The following is an 18946-nucleotide window of genomic DNA, read 5'->3' as shown; positions in this document are numbered from 1 at the left end:
ACACATGTCAGGACTGCTGCAGGCAGACTGTGAGAGCACAGGAAGGAAAGAACACTATGTACATTTCAGATACAGGACTGACAAAAACTTTTTCTCCAATTTACAGCAATTGTCTCTGTTTCTCTGGATTTGTTCTGCTTATGGAGTCACCCCACTACTTGGGGTTTAGCGAGTAAAGAAAAATTAAGGGCAAAATTATTTCTTTTCCTTTTCTTATTCTCAGAATAACTAGATGACTTTCACCAAAGTTTTAAAAAAGTTGAGGCACAACATGTCCTCATCTTAGTTCTAGCTACACTGACTTGGAAATTAAAAGCTTACCATAGAAAAAAGGAAGGATGAAGAACAACCTTCAGAATTGCAGGGTCCCTAATTAGGACAAAAAAAAAATATGTGTTCCTTCTCTCAGAATCCTAAGATTGTTGGAGATTGCTTGCACCTAAAGCAATAAAGCAAGTTCATAAGGCCTTTCTCCTCTTCCTAAAAAAAAAAAGGGGGCGGGATGGGTGGGAAGGAAATACATCCCAAACTATCAAATAGCAAATGCATATTTACGTGTACCCAAGGCATTATTCTGTTAAGTGGAGTAACTTCAACATGAGTGATTCATTTCTGCACACAAAAAGCTGTATTTTCTAGTCCCTATGATGAATCAGTTGCATCAATTCTGAACTATTTCTCACACATTTTAAATGAATGCTCTAACATCAACCAAAACACAAGCAAGCATACATGCACACAAACAAAGGCTCCTCTGCCACAGCCTAACTTCACTTGGATTCATAAAGTACAGCACATACTGTGTAGATCTCCCTTCACTGCTCTGCTTCTGCTCTTAGAGGCTGACCTGGGTCTTAAAGAGCACATCTAGACAATCAGACCCTGTCACGAATAGATAATCTCTAAACTGCAAATCCTGCTTCATGACCTGAAGTTATGACTCCAAACAGCTTAATGGTTTTTCTGGGGGGGCCCCCCCCCAAAGCTATGTCAATACAGCATTACTGATGTTGACCAACAGAATTTAAGGTTAGGCACTAACAAAGGTGACACCTGCAGTTGAGGGTAGACTGAAGATACTGAGAGTCACCTAGGTGACTAATTTCCCAAGAATTTGGATATAAGACCCCAAACTGTTTGCAAGCAGATGTTTTTAGCCATACTGTTTACTATAGGATCAAGGTCTAGCTCAGCAGTAAATAATACCACAGAGAAAGAAGAAAAGGGAAGAACAACATTACAGCTGTGGAAATCCAGAATATACATTTATTAAGATAATCTTATCCTTTTAGTTCCTTCTTTACTGTATAATAAAAAATCAGATGCAGCAGCCACAGAAGACAGTGAGGTCTGCTATATACAGTTCCAAAATTAACATGCTACCAAATGATTCTGCATTACTTTTTTTGTAAAATGTGACTTTTGTTCTTGGGTAATTCTTGTGTAAACAATAATATATATTATTCATTATAGATGTTATAAAATATATACAACATTATAAGAATAAGCAGAAGGCTGTCTTTCGTAATAGAAGACAGCTGACTTTTCAAATTATCACAGTACAAAGAAACATATTAAGATATGAATATGAGTAAATTATTTCTTACATAAATATAAAAGGTAACAGAGGTCCCTTTAACAGCAGTATGGCTGCATAGCACCAGAACAAGGAAAATAAACACAGACATGGCACCTATTTTTTCTCCTAAAGACTCTGAAGCATTCATTACTGAAATTAGAAATCTGTGATGATCTAAAGTAAGCTTTAAATGTTTGACAAGTCTGCTGACAGTTATCTTAGACTAAGTGATGCTCTGTATCATTTAGCTGGGAATTGGTTTGTGCTTGGGATATAGTCTTGTAAATGTTAATAAAAAAACCTAATGAGACAGTTTATTCCCAAATAATAACATACTGATTAGACCACAGTATGAAAAACACTGCAGGGGCTCATCACTCTTGAGAGTCAGAGAAGCAAATCATAAACTGAGAAAGTGGAAATTAACATTGAAATAGACAAAAATAGCTAGTGGATGGTAAACAGATTTTATTATGTAAACTACTGGAATCCTGAAATTTACTTAGTGTATTTCCTTCAATTTCTTTCCGCTTCCAGTTTAAAAGGACCATTTGACAAATTTGTGTTTTATTAACCACAGTAATTGAAGCCAGACGCTCATCAATAGTGGACAGGCTTCTTAAAAAGCCTAGTGCAACACTATTCTTCGCAGGAGGATCGTACACACACACACACACACACACACACACACACACACACACAAACCTCCAAGCACACATCAAGATCTGGGGACGCCCGACTCGGGGTTTCCCAGGTCCCTCCTCGAACCCGGAGCATCCCCAGAGCCCTTCGCCAGAGAGGACGGGCGCACCAGCGGACCCCGGCCCGCCCCAGCGGTGGCACTCGGGAGGGACGAGCAGCGCGGCCCTCCGCAGGCGGCGGGGTCGCGGCCTGCACCCCACCCATAAACATGCCGGCTGTCACAGCCCCGCCCCGCCATTTATAATCCCCGCTTTAGCCACACCGGTATTCCCCACCTCGGTATTCCCAACCCCGGTAAAACGGCCGCAGAGATCCTGCCCGTCCCCCCCCCGCAGGTTGATCCCCTCCAGCCCCTCCCACCGTTCTCCTCGGGCCTACACGACAACCCCCTTCCCTGGTCCAGCCCGGCTCTCATCTCGCACCGCCAGCATTACCGTGAAGGGGATGTCCTCCACGCTGCCCACCGAGTAGCAGTTGTCCCCGGGGTTGACGGCGCCGGTGAGCACCTGGTGCAGATGCATCGCGGCGCTGCCGGCGGCGAGCGGACGAGACCCGGATGGCTCCGCGCGGAGCCGAGGCCCTGCCCGGCGCCGAGGCCCGGCCCACTGCCGCCGCGGGCGGGAGGGCGGGCGGGCGCGCGCCGGGGAGGCGGAGCACGCGCCGGGCTCAGAGTGAGTCAGGTGAGGCGCGCGCACAGGGACCGCCCCCGCGCGAGCAGTAGCCGTTGAGCGCGAGCAGCGGCCGTTGAGCGCGCGCGCCCGCGAGGCATTTAAAGACCGGGGGGGGGGGGGGGGCCCCCCCGGGGAGGGTCATTGCTCATCCGGTCTGTGCGAGGTTCGGCCACGGGGCGGGGCGGAGGAGAGCGCCGGGGTTGAAAGAGGAGAGGGAGTGACGGCTGAGGATGCGGAGCGCTGGGCTGGTGCCGTCAGGTGAGGGAGTGGCAGGGCGCCTCGCGGGGCGGGCTGGAGGAAAAGCCAGGAGTTGGAGGAGGTTATCCGCCTCTGCAGCGGCTCGGGAAGTGTGTCCCATCAGAGGAGGGACTGGCAGTTCCTCCCCGGCTGCAGGCCGGTAGGTGCAGCCGCCGCTGCACTTTTATTAGTTATGTGCGGCCGTTCTGAGGATGGTTTGGGTTGTTAAGGATCCTCGCGTTTGGTCGTGAAGCTCTTTACGAAGCTCTTGTGAGTCTGCCAGTGGAGGCCACCAGCCGCTGCTGGCTGGTGTGCTATAGTTGATTACTGAGGGGTTGTACTTCGCTATTGATTCAAGAATGGGGCCGGCATTAAGTCAGACTGCTTTGTGTCGGTGAGAACTACACCATGTTTCAGGGTCGTTGTAAATACCCATTTACAAGGAGTTGGTGAGAAAATTACCAGTACTTGACACTAAAAGCATAGCATGAGGAGTTGGGGGACAGCCGTTGTTTAAGGTGTGTGATTGCATTTTAGGCATGTCCTGTGACCTCATGCAAATTATCATGGGGGCTTATGCTGCTTTATTTGTGTTGACTGCCAAACATTGTTGAAAACAAAGGCCTTTAAATGTGCTTATCTTTTTCTGTCTCAGAAGTGTGAAGAAGGCTGGTTCCTGAAAAGTGTTTGGAAGGGATTCTAAACTCTGAAGGGGGAGGGTGGGAGTTGGGAATACTTTCTAGGCTGTTTGTCATGGTACCAGGAAAGTTCTTCGGTTTTGCGTAGTAGGTGAATATGGTAGTCTTGCTATTGTACCACTGGTGCTAATGATTGAACCCGCAAAGCTCAATCTCTTTTAAAGTCTATAGTAATTTTCCTGCAGGATTCATCTTGCCTTACACCTCCTCTTGAAAGTGTGCATCTCTCACTGAATAAATGAGTTTGCTTGGAATGTAGAGGCAAATTAAGGCATAACCAAGTTATCTTTTGCTGGAAAAAACCGTTGTCTTAGCATTTACAGTTTTACCAACTGCTGTGCTTGTCAAAGGCTGTCTTTTTTATTTTTGGTGGGAACAGTGTCTCTACCTGGGATGAAAGGGGAAAAAATACTTTGATCTTCAGTTGACCTGGTTGCATGTGAAACCACTATGTAACGTTTGTGTGTTTCCACTCATTAGTGTTCCATAACTTCTTTGATTGAAGACATTGTCCATATAAAATATATGCTAATTTACAGTTGTCTTTTATTTTGGGTAAGATTTTTTTTTTTTCCTGAATTCATGCAACAGGACTTAGAGGCAAAAACGGTGTCATGAAGCTTTCTGTTTGGTTTGGGGTTTTGTCTGTTTTTTAAGTAAGTGAAACAAAGTCCAAGTAATGCCTGAAAAGACAGCTATCTTTTGAATTTGCACAGTCAGTCATAATATTAAGTAGGATGTTAGAAGAATAGTATGATCCAAAGGAAAGCGTTTTCCTTTCTTAGGTGTAGTAAATTTTTCTGATTTTAATGGTGAAGAGTCTTAAGCAAAGGTGGAGTACCTGCAAGGAACAGTTATTTGCTAGGTAACAGACATGATGAGGATGAGTTTTGGTCTTCAGCCCAGTCTTGTCACCTAAGCAGCTTAAGACTGCCAGTAACTGTTGGGCATGCCAACTGTGAGGAAGACTTCCATCTTATTGCTTGGATTGATGAGAAGTTTTTGTAGCTTTTGCCTAGTGTGGTACTCTTTCACTGAGACTTTGCTGTGGGACAGAAAACTGCATGTTATCCTGAAGGAGGTGAAGTTCCTCTTTTAAAAAGGTCAAATTATGGGTTTGGTAGTAAGATACTCCTATTTGTGTGTGGAAGCCTGCAGACACTGCTAGCTCTGCACAAAGCTTTGACCAAGAATCATTCTGTAAGCATTTGCAGATAAGGCCTTTGTGTTCTTCCTGAAAACAAGTATTTTCACCTGAGTTTTGCTGGCAGGTTGTTTTATTTACCTTAATTGATTCTTCCTTATTAGAGACATAAAGGTCTCTCATTAAAGGAATTTGTGGTATACATAGCAGTGATTTCTGTGCCCAAGAGCATGAAGCAATTTTGTATATATAAAATAATAATAAAAGTCTTTAAGAGGCCTTCATTCTCTTATTTTTTCTTTTCATTCCTGACTATCTTGCTGCTTTGTTCAATTACTTTCTTTCTACCCCTGAGAAAAGGTATATTTAATTTATGCTGATATGTTGGAGTTGCCTTAGGTGGAGGAAGGCTGACGGTACTTTGCTCTTGGCTTGCTCAATCAGGATGTATTAGATGACCTCTCAAGACGTTGCCTGCATCATGTATAAGGATGACTACAGTTTTGCTTTGTTTCTCCAGCTACAGGGGATGGTAAAAAAATCTACAGGTATTCAAAGGTTGCGACTTTACTTAAAAATGTTTGCTGCTGCTTCCAAAAAGAGATAGAGTCAAAGGAAAGAGGTCCATATTTAGAAAACAGATACTGGATTACACGGATGTCATGGGTAACTAACTTAATTCCACTGGCTGTAAGAAAGTGTTTTTACTTGGCAAAACAAGGTGATATTATAGAATAATCAGAAGGAAATACCATGTTTTGATATAGAAACCATGATTATATATAGGAAAATCTTTGTGTTTCTTGTTCTAGTTTTCCTTAGGGGTAAAATATGAGAGTTTCTGATTTTGGCAAAAGAGAGAGGCTTTTATGGGATGGGAGAAAGTTCAAAAAATACTTTACTGATTTCTGAACTGCAGTGTGGGTTTTCTCCCAACCTTTGTTATTACTGACAGAACAAGGTAGTTGCCAAAAAGATATTAATTTGTAAACATTGTCCCTGTAATGGTCTTAATTTTGTGAAGTGTTGCTCACTGTGTTTCTGTAGAAAGCCTTAAAGGCTTTATGAAGGATGGTCACCTCTTACATACTCTTGAAAAGTTCTTGCTACAACACAATATTTGCTTGCATATTTTTAAAAATTGTGTTTATGGAAACTGACAGTCTTGCTTCCTAAGGGACATTTTTGTGTTTTTCAACAGTAGGTGTCTTAACATCTTCCCGTGTTTGGACTCTTACTGTCCTGTAGAATAATTACCTGTACTTCCGATTTTACAGAAGACAAAAAAGGGCATTAAAAATGAAACTTTTTGGTAATTCTTTTAAACCACAATTGGGTACTTGTGGAGGAGGTAACTAATGATTAAAAATGTAATCCATTAAGTGGTGAAGTAGGAAAAAGGACAGGCAATTTAAACAGCACAGGGGAGTTGAGGCACTTACTTGAAAGTGCTGACTTTCTGTGGCTAAGGAGAAGGCTAAGAGTGCTGTCTTAATTCTCTTCAGAAGCTTCAAGGCTTTTGTTTTCTTGCCTTGTATAACTGTGATGGCAGTTGCAGACCAGTGAAGTTTTTTTGTGGGGAGGGGTTTAAGACTTTTTATTTCATTTTTAGGAAATGACTGAGTAGATGCTAGACAAGCAGAGGCAGAATAAACATAAATTACTCCTAGCAGTGATATGTGGCATGACATTATACTTTAATGACATAGGATTAAGTATTAACTGGTTCAGTTGACTGAATTTGTGCGCTTTATGCCCAATGATTATGTTATACAGAAGCTTAGTGAAACTTCTACTGAAAAAAACATGTTTAGCATGATTTTCTGAGTGTCTGGGTCGAATATATGGTAAGAGGCACTGTTTTAATATAAATAGTTTTCTTCAGATGAAAGAATACTTTATACTCTTACAGTTCCGATCATCTGTGTATCTTGCTTTTCTATATATATCTTTCAAGTATCTGGAAACTAGAATTCCTCCAGTGAAGTCACAAATAGCCATATACATAGCGTTCTTTAACTTCTACTCTAAATGATGAGTTAGTAGAATGACAAATGATTTTAGTGTCAGTTGCAGACAAACAACTTCATAACATAACAAAAAACCAGTCTGTATCAGACCAGGTGTTTTGATGGCACCAAATGTAAGTGAAAGGTGTCCTGGGAATTTCCCTGTATCATCTTTATTGGGGTAAAAGCTAACAAACAAATCTCAGATGCATACTGGGTCAAAGGCAGATGTTTCTGTCCTTAAGGAGGACATGAATGGTGTTGCATTGGGTTATTTATAGCACAGACTCATATCCAGGAACTTGAGGACACAAGAAGAGGATTCCGCTTATGAGCTCCAGATGATTGTTTTCAGGCTCAGACCACATCTTCAACAGCAACCATTATATAAGCACCACAGCAAAGACTGAGGAAGACTTGAATTAAAAGCCCTTCTGGAGATCTTAAGCCAAAATATTTTGGACTGACATTTGGAAAGCCTGTCATCAGTTTAGGTTTGTGTTGATTTCCTAGTAGTTCTTGTACTGTGTTTTTATTGCTTCAATTTCAAGGTGCCTTGTCACTAATAAATTCTAACTTTATAAGATGGCTATTATTCTTCTAATAAGAAAAAAAACTGTAAGGGAAGAATTTTTCTCCTGTGTTATTTTCATTTTTTGATTTCTGCATGCTACCCTTCTTGAATTTTGCTGGCACCTATGTAGACTGTTTTTAAAAACACGTGCATCTTGATGTTTTGCGTAGTTTAATTTCTACAGGTACCTGAATGCATCCTAAACCATCATATTCTTAAGACTCACTGGCTTTTGGTAAGGCCTTAACTAGCTTAAGCTTAAGCCTATTACAACAGAAGAATAGATAATTATACTTCAAAAGATTGTAGTATGGGTTTTTAAGTTGTAAGTAAAATCAACCAAGCTTGTAACATTATAGCTGTCACTTTTGTTTCCTTCGAACGGAAGATGTAAATCAAGTATGCGAACATTTATGGATTTACCTGTTAAAAGTCACTATGAATTTCTTATTTTTTCTGTTTGCAATATTAATAACAAATAAACACTATTTGTCTATCTCAGAGTATACTGAGTGAGGAAGAGGAGTGGAAACAGTTTCCACAGTTTAATTTTTGTTCCTTATATGCTCAGCAAAATCTCTGCAGAGCATATGTGTAGTACCTAGCTAGGTATTTCAAACTGCCTCCAGAATGTCTTACTAATTTGTTGACTGTAAAGGGAATTCATAAGATATGTTTTCCCCTTATGGAAGTATACCACTGATCAGTGTAATTGATGTACTGGGGTTTAATTTGGTTTGCTGATTTTTATTTTCTTTTTAGGCTCTAATTATTCATATCTATATATTCATATCTATAACATAAATGTTGTGACCTGGTTGACACTTGAGCTGAGCTATTGCTAGTTAACCCAATGGCATTTTCTTATGCTGATAGCAACATTGCAATGTATCTATATGGGCTGTGGCTTAGGCAGTACCGATGTGTCTACTGTGAGTAAATTTGGGTCCCCAGTATTTAGCCTGTTGGCAGTTATGGATTGTTTGAAGTCAAGTAAAATAGTTACCAATATTCCTTCTTACTAACATAACTCTGAGGCATCTCTCACCAACTTGACTTAGTGGTGAAATTTATTTTTAAAACTTGAGGGAGGTTCTTGTGTCTAATTGACTTTTAAAAAGCTGGGGATATATTTAGTGGTGTCTGAGACTGTGTGAGTGATATTCTTCCCCCTCATCAATCAGTAAACAGTTGAAAATACAAAATCTACTGTGATATGGAAAATTAAAAACCAAAAATTCCCCCAAACACCTCTGCTTTAGATGCATTGCCCTGGTATGCTTCTCCAGCTGAAAACTTAAGTTAATTAGAATCAGGCCCACTGAAGAGTCTTTAGTTGTTTTTTATTCATTGTAAACTAGTCTTAGTGAAGGAAACTTTAGCTGGTAGTAAGCAACAGTAATACCAATGAGCAGTATTTCAGTGAGTTAAATTTGAGTTACATTTTCTTAATGGAAGAAAGGTCAAATTATAATCTTTACTATATTTTTAGATGAAAAAGCTCACCCAAACAATGTGTTCAGTGATAATTAGGTTGCCTGAGTAGGAAATGGACTGACAAATATTTGCTTGATATGTGACTTAATGACTTCTGATGACTATGAGAGACTTACTGAGAAAAATGACTGGGATTTTACTTGTCTTTGCTCTTCTGACAGGGAACATATATGTTCTGTGGAACTTGAAGTTTGTATCTTGATTTATATTGTTCCTGTGGTTTGGTGTTTGGGTTTTTTTGTTGGTGGGTTTGTGTGTGTGTGTTGGTGGTGGGTTTTCTTTTTTCTTTTTGGTCTTTGTGTTTTGTTTTTGGTTTGTTTGTTTGCTTGGTTTTTTTTTTCTCTCCAAAGTACTGAAAAGCCAAGCAACCAGGACTTCCAGATACCTTTCACACTGGGCCTATTTAGTCATAGGGTATTTTATCTAGAACTTTTGCTATCCTGATTTCTTCCTCAGGAAGACAGAGGTTCGTCATCTTTGGTGGAGTTAGTGAGCCATAACTGCCATGGAATTTGCTGAACTTCAGATGTTCAGATGTTTCTTGGTTTAACACCTCATAATCTGTGTCCACAGAAAAGTCTTTGAGATTTTCTTGCAGTAATACATAAAGAACATTAATATTGAAGGTATATACACTATATATTTGTAAATTGTATTCCAGAAGTGGCATCTAAGGAGCATATCTCAAGAACAAAATGCTGTCAATGTATTCAGTTGCTAAAATCGTGCGTTGTAAGGTTTTTTTGGAGGTAGTAAGTTGAAAGATGAATCATGATTTGCAAAGCTCTATGGACTTCATAGTTTTGAACTGGTGACTGACTCTTGTGGACTCTTTATTACTCATCATAAATAATAAAACCCAAGTTCCTGTTGACAATAAACTAAATCTATTTCCCAGAATATTGCATATGGAACAACTCAGTTGTTTGTAGCTTTTCTGCAGAGAATGTGAGAAGTCCGTAGAGGTTTTGAACTGTGGAGATTTGTGATGCAGGAACAGTTAAGGATTGTTGATACCTATGTCAACATATTTATGAGGAATATGTTGATTTTACTCTAGTTTTCAAACTGATCTGCAGAATGCTACAGGACATGTTAAAGTAAAATTTGCCTGACTGCTCATATTATTGTGAGCTTCTAGGATTATTTTGGGATATGAACTGTGAGTTCTTATCTTGCAGACAATTCTGTGATTATAATAAAGATGTGTGCTTGTGGAAAAACATTCCCTCGGTTCCTACAACCACAAACAGGATATGAGAAATGAACCAAATGCTAGCCATCATTAATTATACTATGAAACAAATTCACTGAAAGAGCACTCTAGATATCCAGTCATAGACCTCAAATTAAGTCAAGATAAAAGGTGAAATTTGGGCCTAAGTAAACAAATAGTTTTTGCCAATGATTGGTGGGAAAAGTGTTTCTTGTGTTCTTTAATTTGTGTATATTTCTTTGAGGTTTTGTTGTACTGTCTTAACTTGTGTCTCACCTGCTCATTACCACTGAGTTAAGTGGTATGTGCCAAACACCTCTGACAGGTCAGTGATGTGTATGTGTGTTCTGAAGTGCGCACAGCAATAAGTCCTTTACATGGTGGTGATATTTGCCAGCAGCGTGATATGGAATGCTGCCTACTGCATCACACAGAACTGCTACCATCTGTTCACAAAGGTTTGCTGCGTTGAGGGGAGCACAAAATTGTATAATTTTCCTTAAGTTACAGCCTGTGGAAAAAACTTGCTTTCATTTTTTTTTTTCTTCTCTGAATATTTATTTTCTCTGAATCCAAATAATGTCTTTTATTTCTTTTTTAATATTTTGAAATTTCCTTGGATCTTATAAATTTGAGGCTTTAGCTATGTAAATCATATTTTCTTCTGTATCTGATCAGCAGTGATTTTGTGTGTGTGTGTGTGTGTGTGTGTGTGTGTTTTGCTTTGCTTTGCTTTTCCAGCAAATATGTAAACCCAGTAAAAGGTGTCATGACTAGCAGTCTGTTATGTGGATCGTACAGTATTTATTACATCCTAATAACAATGTACCCAAAAAGGGATCACTTAACAAAGATCTTGTAGTCATAGTTATCAAACAGTCTGTATTTTGATTTTTTTTTGAGTTAAGCAGATCAAATATACTAATCACAGTTGCTGCCATATTTGTTACTCATGGGTGTTTGCCATTATTTTTGGCCAAATAACTTATTTAAAAGGGTTTATTTTTAGTATTGACTGTGCAGCCCAACATACAACCAACACTGGGGTGGTCTGTAGAGGATCTAGGACTACCAGTGTTTAGTGTCAGATACTATATTGTCTAAAGGCAGCTGGTCTGAAGTACAAGTGTTTATTAAGAAGGCCAGCAAGCCTGAGTAGGACCATTCAGCATCTTTGACTATTTTCCTATCTGCAAATAGCCATTTGGACACCAGCTGTGCTCTATTACTGAACTTTACTGAACAATATGATATAAGGCATAGGGGATCTGTAAGCAGATCCCAACACCTCCTTGTGCCTCATTAATCTGTTCTGGAGTCATAAGCTTTCACTTAGCTAAAGAATGCTAGTGTTTTGCTGGTGATGATTTCAATAGTTGCTACCTCTTACCTTCTGTCTCTCCTCTTTGGGAATCTCTGGAGCAGGAGACATCCAGGCTGAATGTCTGTTTTTCAACTGGTTTTTACCAGTAGCATCACAGTACACCTTGCCAGTGGATTATGTCAACCTTGACTGTTGCCTGCTTTGTATCAGAGAGCCAAAATAACTCAGACAGGCTTGAGAGCAGCCAAGTGCTTATTCTTGAACTGAGCCTAGTGCCAGCACAAAGATTAATTATTCCCATTAAATCTTGGTCCTAAATCAGTAAATAAAACTGAAAAGGAGAGATGCCTAGGATAGATGGTTCAGCATTGCAAATGCCTGGATTATTTGGTTCTGCCACGATCAAGAAATGTACTAGCTATAAATCAGCTGTTTTGTAATCTAACTGTATAATATTTTATTATGGTTTATACAGTTTAATTTGATGTTTGGTTGCTTAGACCTCTAGTACAAGTGCAAATGCTCCATCTGTGCAGTTGTACTAATGAAGTAAAGAACTCGGAATAATTTTTAGTGCTGGCTGTTGACTGGAATGCCTGTTCTGAAGAAAACTCTGAAACATTTTATTGAAAAATATAAAGTGGAACAACTATGAAGGAGGAATAAAACAAAAAAAAAAAGAAATGTGGGGTGGTTTTGTCTTGTTTTGTTTCTTTTTTTTTTAAATTTATTTTATTTTTTTCCCTCTCCCCTCGCTACCCCCGCCCCCAAGGTGGGTAACTTGGGAAACCTGGAAGCTTTTTCTTTCCAGTTCCAACTGCAGAGAATGAAAGTGTCTCTTATATATATATATTTATTTTTTTTTTCTTCCTGATGGGGAAGAGATGAGTGGATTTATGTGTTTGGCTACATAGAGCCCAAAGGCCTAAGGGAATTATCCTGCTATATGTACTTCTGTTAGGTCATTTTACAATCATGTTGACAAAACCATACAATTTTTATTTTGGTGGTAAGACATAATCAATACATATAAATTGCCAATGTGTCTAAAAAATATATACAATATGGGTCCATTTTGTCCCAAGACTTTGGTCTCTTGGCTCCTTCAGCTTCCAAGGCACAGAGCGGTTGAATGTTGTTGGCTTTTTCTCTTGCTTCCAGATGAAAAAAAATTGAACAGATGGTAGTGGGAGAAAAAATGACAAGCCAGTGCAGACAGTGTGATTAATTTATTGGGGGCTTAAGTGTTGTTTTTATTTTTGTGGGGTTTTGTTTGGTGTTGATTTTAATTTGGGAGGGTAGTGCGCATACTACAGAAAAGGCAGCAAAAATATACAGGTATGTATTGAGCATTGTTACCCATGCCTCAAAAATTTCTTCAGTTGCTGGAGGAAGATGTAGTGGGAAAGGAGCTAGTCTGTGCTACTATGTTTAGAAAGGGTTGCACCCAGCAGGTAACATTTCAGTGTTTCAGAACTCTGCCAGATGGTGTTAGCTGTGATAAAGTTCTGTGATTCATTTCGTAAAGTGTTTGTTGTGGCAGATGAAGAGCTTCAGACTTGTAGGTCCAGCCAATGGTAGAAATCACCGTTGGTCTCACCAGATGTGATGCTGGATATAAAGGAAACTTCTCATGATGCTACTTTTAAACCTGGTTTCTTTCTTCAGTGAGATGCAATTGTAAATTGTTTTTGCTTGCAGCTCCATCTGAGGGTTCAGCAGACCTTAAATTTGCTATTTCAAAACTCTAAGACAGCTACTCAGAAATGTAAAAAAACTTTACTGAATTTTCCTTTGCCTTGTGTTTACAGTAACTGATCAAAGGAGAAATGAGTTTTCACTTAGATTAAATTCTCTCCTCCCCACTTTCGAACAAGAAGTAGGAAGATTAGCCCAGGAATGGGGTTTCTAGTAGAACAAAAGGAAAAAAAGGGGTGGGGGAAGGCTGGAACAACATTATTTAAATAACTCTCTGGGGACAAGAACTGCAAGGTAGCATTCTGATGATCTACACTAGCAAAAAAGCCCTCCAAAACCTTTGTATAGCTGCTTGTCAGTTTGCTGTTCAGAAATATATACTATTCATTTCCAAGTTTAGTGTCTCAAAGTTCAAATCTGGCCCTCCTTGCTGGTAATTACTAAGCTGCAATCCTGCGAAGTAGGTCATAATAATCTCCTGAGGAATAATCTGGTAGCTGCATTGGGGAAAATGACTAAGCATCCTCAAAGGCAACATAACATAACATGTTATGTTACAGGAAGGGCACATACTGACAGAATGGATATATAGAGAAACACCACAGAAGCCTTTTAGTTTTCTTATAAGCTTTTGTAAGTTAAAGAAAATATCTAGGTTACAGATAGTTGCAAATGAACTCCCCTCCCACCTGTAAAACTGAGAAAGCATGAAACCCATGGAACATCCAAAGCTATTTCAATTTACATAGTCAGAATCATCTATTCAGGAATAGGGCTTCATGTCTCAAGAAGTGATTATGGAATAATTCTACCTTCCTCAGTCTCAAGAGACAAGATATTCAACTTTAATAGTGCAAGTCAGGCTTTTAGCTGTGATGGGGTGGTTTTTGTGTTTGTGGGGTTTTTTTGTTTGTTTGTTTTGGGTTTTTTTTGTATTTGCTTTTTGTTTTATTTGGTGTGTTTTGTTTTGTTTTGCCAGAAGTGTCTGTGTTTTTCTATTGTGCAATTGACAAATGCCAGAGAATTTATGAAGGACGTTTTCTGATCTCAGAATATTTTTATTGATACTGTAATAAAGACAAGTGTATTTAAAAAGAGCCTGTGCCAAAGAGATACTTTGGACCTTAACTGATACAAACCAGCATTGCTTTGCTGTATTTAACAGATCTGTATCCGCTGACATCATTTCAGGATCCTCCTCAATCTCATTGCAATACCTTTCTGCAATGCATTTATGTATCTTCCTTGCAATAAAACCAGAAAATATGCACTTTATTATCTAACGAGAAAGTATGGCGACAAATAGCAAGATAACATTGCTAGCTTGTTTGTGCTGTATTTTGACCAGATTGTTTCTGTTCATGTCATTTTGTCAGGCTTCTTGGAATGATGCACGCTGAATACTTAAGCTGCATAGCACTGGAGAAAGGAAACCAGTAACATATGTATATTGTGTACATACATGTTACATATGATTTGCATGTTAAATATCTGGTGTTAAAAGGGAAACAAGCATACTATCTTCTGCCAGTCAGCATACAGTTTTCACAAAGGGAAGCCTTCACTGAGTGGGACATGATGAGTTTGGGATGATGTGTGAAAGAAATGCAACCACTGGTGATGGTATAAAACTTCAGTGAGATGTACTCTTATTAGCATAACCCCTCTTTATATTCCTTAAGCTTAGTGTTTCCTAGCAAGATAGTATAATAGTAATAGAAAGCTTACTCTTTTTGAATAAGCAATTTTTGAGGAAATGGGTAATGCTCTACTTTTTATAAAGGATAAATGTGTTCTCAGTACTTTGAGATTTAAAATTATGTTTTTTATAGCTGATCCTTCCCATTGAAAAGAATCAGAACAACAACTTGGGTATTTCACTTAGAAAACTGTATGTTAAGTATTGTTATACTGAATACCTAAACAATATCTTACAGTGAAAACAAAAAGGTTAATTTTGTCCTGAATGATTTATTGTATGTACATCTTTTGTGAAGTGATTAAAGCTGACAACTCGGCAACTGCTTTTGCTAAACCTGATGAAAGAAAATAGTTTTCATTAATTTGCTTTATTGAGGCTAAAATAGAGCATTGCTTGTGGAAAGTTAATTTACTTGCAGAAAAAAAAAAAGGTATATAGCATTCTCACCTCTAAACCTCACTTACAGATCAACCATACAGACATAAAAAGCACACTGAAAAGTTCTTGTCAAAGCTGTATTTTATTATCGGTAAAAGATTATAGCAAAGGAGCTGTTGATTTTTAGCATAGGAGCATATTGGCTCTTTTGTTCTCTTTGGCATCAACTGATTAGCTTGGTTTGTTCTTAGAACGATTGCATAGAAACAGTTGCTTTCATGTATTGTTGCTCTATACCAGGATATCCTTGCTTGCTAAATTGGATGCTATGCAGTCAGAGTTGAGTCAGAAATAGTATTGATTCTTGGTAAAACACACGGGCCTCCTGAGATTCTGTACTGTCATTTATTCATCTGCTTAAAATTAATGTGGTCCTAAATATGTAGGTATTTTATGGAGACTTGAGAATTACCAAAGCATGTGGAAATATTCCCATCAGAAAACACAAGTCAAATGCAGTAGCTTACTCCCTTTTCGTAGAGCATTAGTGACACCCTGTGGTGATATTGCTTTTTTCCCTTACAAACACCGGAGCTCTGAGAACCTATAGGAAAACTGTTTGAGATCCATGTCCCTGTGTTAGGTATGTATTTTCCTCGCACTTTAGTTTCACAAATTTGAATAAACTTAAGTAAAGATATTAAAGGGGAAAAAAAAGCACTTAAAACTAGCTTTGAAATGGTTCTCACTTTATCACTGCCTTAATGACAATGGGGAAAGTTTTCTGTGCTTCCTTACACCCCCCCCCCCCCCCTTTTCTTCCCTCCACATTTTTAAAATGGTACACTGCAACATTTTATTTACTTTTCTCTTCCAGTGGTTTAAGTAACTCTACAGAAAACTGGATTTACTATTTTACAATACTGTCATCCCCCTTTTGTACCCCGCTTGTTTTGCTAGGATTTGATTTGTTGTTTTGCAAATAGATTTAATAAGTGATGAATGTTGGCAAGGTATTTTGAGATTATGGGTCCACTGTTTCCTATCCAGAAGCAAAATTTGCTGTTGAAGTCACTGAGAGTTTTGTCCTAGTAAATTCCTTGGGATTAATTTTTTTTCTGTTGTTGTTGTTCAACCTGTAGTGAGAGGTCTTAGTGTTTGTCTAAATACTCAGGCTTGGAAATAAGCCTTCTAAATATGGGTGGTCCCCAAGGTATGATTCTAGCAGAGGATATGAAAAGGTCGGGCAGCAAGACTTCATACCTCAGTGACATACACAGGTGATATGCTCTTACTAGTACCTTTCTGGGCTTTAGAAAGTTGCAGTAAGAAAGGAAAAGAAGACTTGAGAGAGATGGGGGTGGAGAAGATAACTTAATGCATATAGAACCTTAGGTTATGAACCTGTCTGTGTTCAACTAGGGGATGATGTAAACTTCAAGCTTCGTGAGGAAGATCTGGGTGCAATTTCTTACTTTTACATGTACTTGGACAAGTCATATAGTTCTAAATACATCTTCTTCTTTACAGTGGTGATATTGGTGTTTTCTTCTTCTTGAGAAGAGATATATGCACAAGATTAGTGATAGTATTTTTTTTTTTATGGGAGCCAGGGCAGTGCAGTATGCAGGTGCAGAAAGCCTCTTGGCATTGACTGTAACCAGGGTAAAATCCTACTTTCTTCAAAGGCAAGCATCATTTACCAAGCACGTTAAACCCAGCAGCTTCTTCTGTTTCCATTTTAGAACGTAAGCTGAGCTAGCATGATTAATGACCTTACTTCACTGTCATTGCCTTTGCATGAATTTGTTCAAAACTTCTATACCTTTTATTTCATAAAATGGAACATGGGTATGTTTCTTGCCTGGTAGCATGCTCATCCTTTTTCTGAAGGTGCTAAGGGTAATTAGAGATCATGGCTGCACTTCTTAAGCATCTGTATCACAAGAGATGATGCTGTTGTGAAGGTTCTGGTTTGGGTCTTGCAATGAGCAGCAAAAGGAACTGACTCTAAACCTGAAAACAGTCACTCAGCACTCAAAGTTTCTCTTGAGCACGTTGTATCTACAGCCTTTACTGGCTAGTAATTCCAATACACACAATATTTCTGTGTAATATTGATCAATTTAGAACAGCTGATATTTCCATTCAGGGTGGCTAGTACTCTGCTTTATGATTGCAGAGGAGAATCCATGAAATTGAAATGAGACCAGTGGTGGAATTGATTTTCTTGTATCTGTCTTTCTTTATCAAGACTTGAGCTGAAATATTAAAATATAATGTTGGGATTTTTCAGATGCATGCATTTAACTACAGAATATATTCATCATATCTCCCAGAGAAATGAATAATACCATGAGGAGCTATTTAATCATGAGCATGGAGATTGCCCTGCAGATTGCTGTGCTCTGACAGTGCCAGTCAAGATGGAATAAGAAAAATTATGCTGGGAAACAAGGAGTCAGGTTCATAGTTACTTAAAAACCAGTAAACATAGTCTGTACTTTCTTAACAAGAAAGAAATACTTACAGAGGGAAGCAACAACATCTGTTCTTATTAACTAAATTGAACAATACAAAATTGGAAGTATGATTTATAGTTCTTTGTGTAATATGTCTCATGTTATCAATACTGGGAGACACTCTTGCTGAGGAGACTGGAATTAAGAATATTCTGATGAAGACTGAGTCACTTAACTCTCTTTCGTATTTAAAGTACTGAGCATATATTCAGTTAGGCTATGAAGCTTGGTAGGCAGTCACAGTCAGCCAGCTCCAAACCTCTAAATAAACTCATTATCTTAAACCTAATCTGTGTTTTAGTGGTTCTTCTTTGTGTAGTTGCATAATGTATTTTGTTTTGCTGCTGGATAAAGCTCAGCTGGTATCAGCTGAACTTGGGAAGGTGTGACGTATATCGTGTATATGTGTTCCAGTGTGACAGCATTAACATAGTTGTGATGAAGCATGTTTCTTTCACATAGATGTGCCCTTAAGCTACTAGCCTTTAGCTTATAGATGTGAAGACTCCTATGCACAGCAGGAATTTTAGTGGAAGAGATAGTGCCTTGTGGAGCCTGCTTAAAGACAAGAGACAAGTGAATGGAAGAAGATCAAGTGAGAGATCAAGTGTAACAGCATGCCTGCACGCCTCACCAAGATGAAGCAGCGATGCTTCACAGTGACAGCTATAGGACTTTTGTTGTTCAGTGTGACATTTGAGTGTTACAAAGACAGTCTGTGTTCTGATTGTCTACAAATCCCATTTGCTTTAGTGACAGGTTTTCCAAGGAAGGACTTTATAATTGACATATCTGCCTGCTGTTGTTCACTTGACATCATCAAAAGACCATGGTGATGTCTAGAGTAATGAACTGAAGGCCCACCAGTTTTATGGGCTTAACTGTTTTTGCCTTATTCAGCAGTTGAGTCTAGATATGTACTGAGAGAGTATAGATACAAGGCCAAGTTTGGATGGGAGCACAGGTAGCATGCAGCTATTGCCATTAATGAAATT

The 18946-nt window shown here is 38.9% G+C and overlaps 1 protein-coding gene and 2 long non-coding RNA genes across 4 annotated transcripts in view; 2 read left to right on the top strand and 1 right to left on the bottom strand.

The window, feature by feature from the left end:
* DMXL2 (Dmx like 2) overlaps positions 1–2868 on the bottom strand; it is a 52604-nt gene extending 49736 nt beyond the window's left edge. For both annotated transcript variants that reach the window (XM_061347393.1, XM_061347394.1), the window contains exon 1: positions 2716–2868. In XM_061347393.1, coding sequence (XP_061203377.1) covers positions 2716–2802 — 87 coding nt within the window. In that variant the 5' untranslated portion in view covers positions 2803–2868. The remainder of the gene's footprint in view (positions 1–2715) is intronic.
* A 211-nt stretch (positions 2869–3079) lies between these two features.
* LOC133209052 (uncharacterized) overlaps positions 3080–18946 on the top strand; it is a 37398-nt gene continuing 21531 nt past the window's right edge. Inside the window, exon 1 of the long non-coding RNA XR_009724575.1 lies at positions 3080–3210. This is a non-coding gene — a long non-coding RNA (uncharacterized LOC133209052). The remainder of the gene's footprint in view (positions 3211–18946) is intronic.
* On the top strand, positions 3289–18012 carry LOC133209053 (uncharacterized). Its single transcript, XR_009724576.1, has 3 exons — positions 3289–3353; positions 13463–13643; positions 17726–18012. It is a non-coding gene; the product is annotated as an uncharacterized LOC133209053 (long non-coding RNA).

Source organism: Neopsephotus bourkii, unplaced genomic scaffold (assembly GCF_033783945.1).
Source record: "Neopsephotus bourkii isolate Nb327-2 ecotype Australia unplaced genomic scaffold, CSIRO-AGI_Nbou_v1 NB_318, whole genome shotgun sequence".
NCBI classification, from domain to species: Eukaryota; Metazoa; Chordata; class Aves; order Psittaciformes; family Psittacidae; genus Neopsephotus; species Neopsephotus bourkii.
The sequence above is the reverse complement of the archived record's forward strand: the minus strand, read 5'-3'. Positions and strand labels throughout refer to the sequence as shown.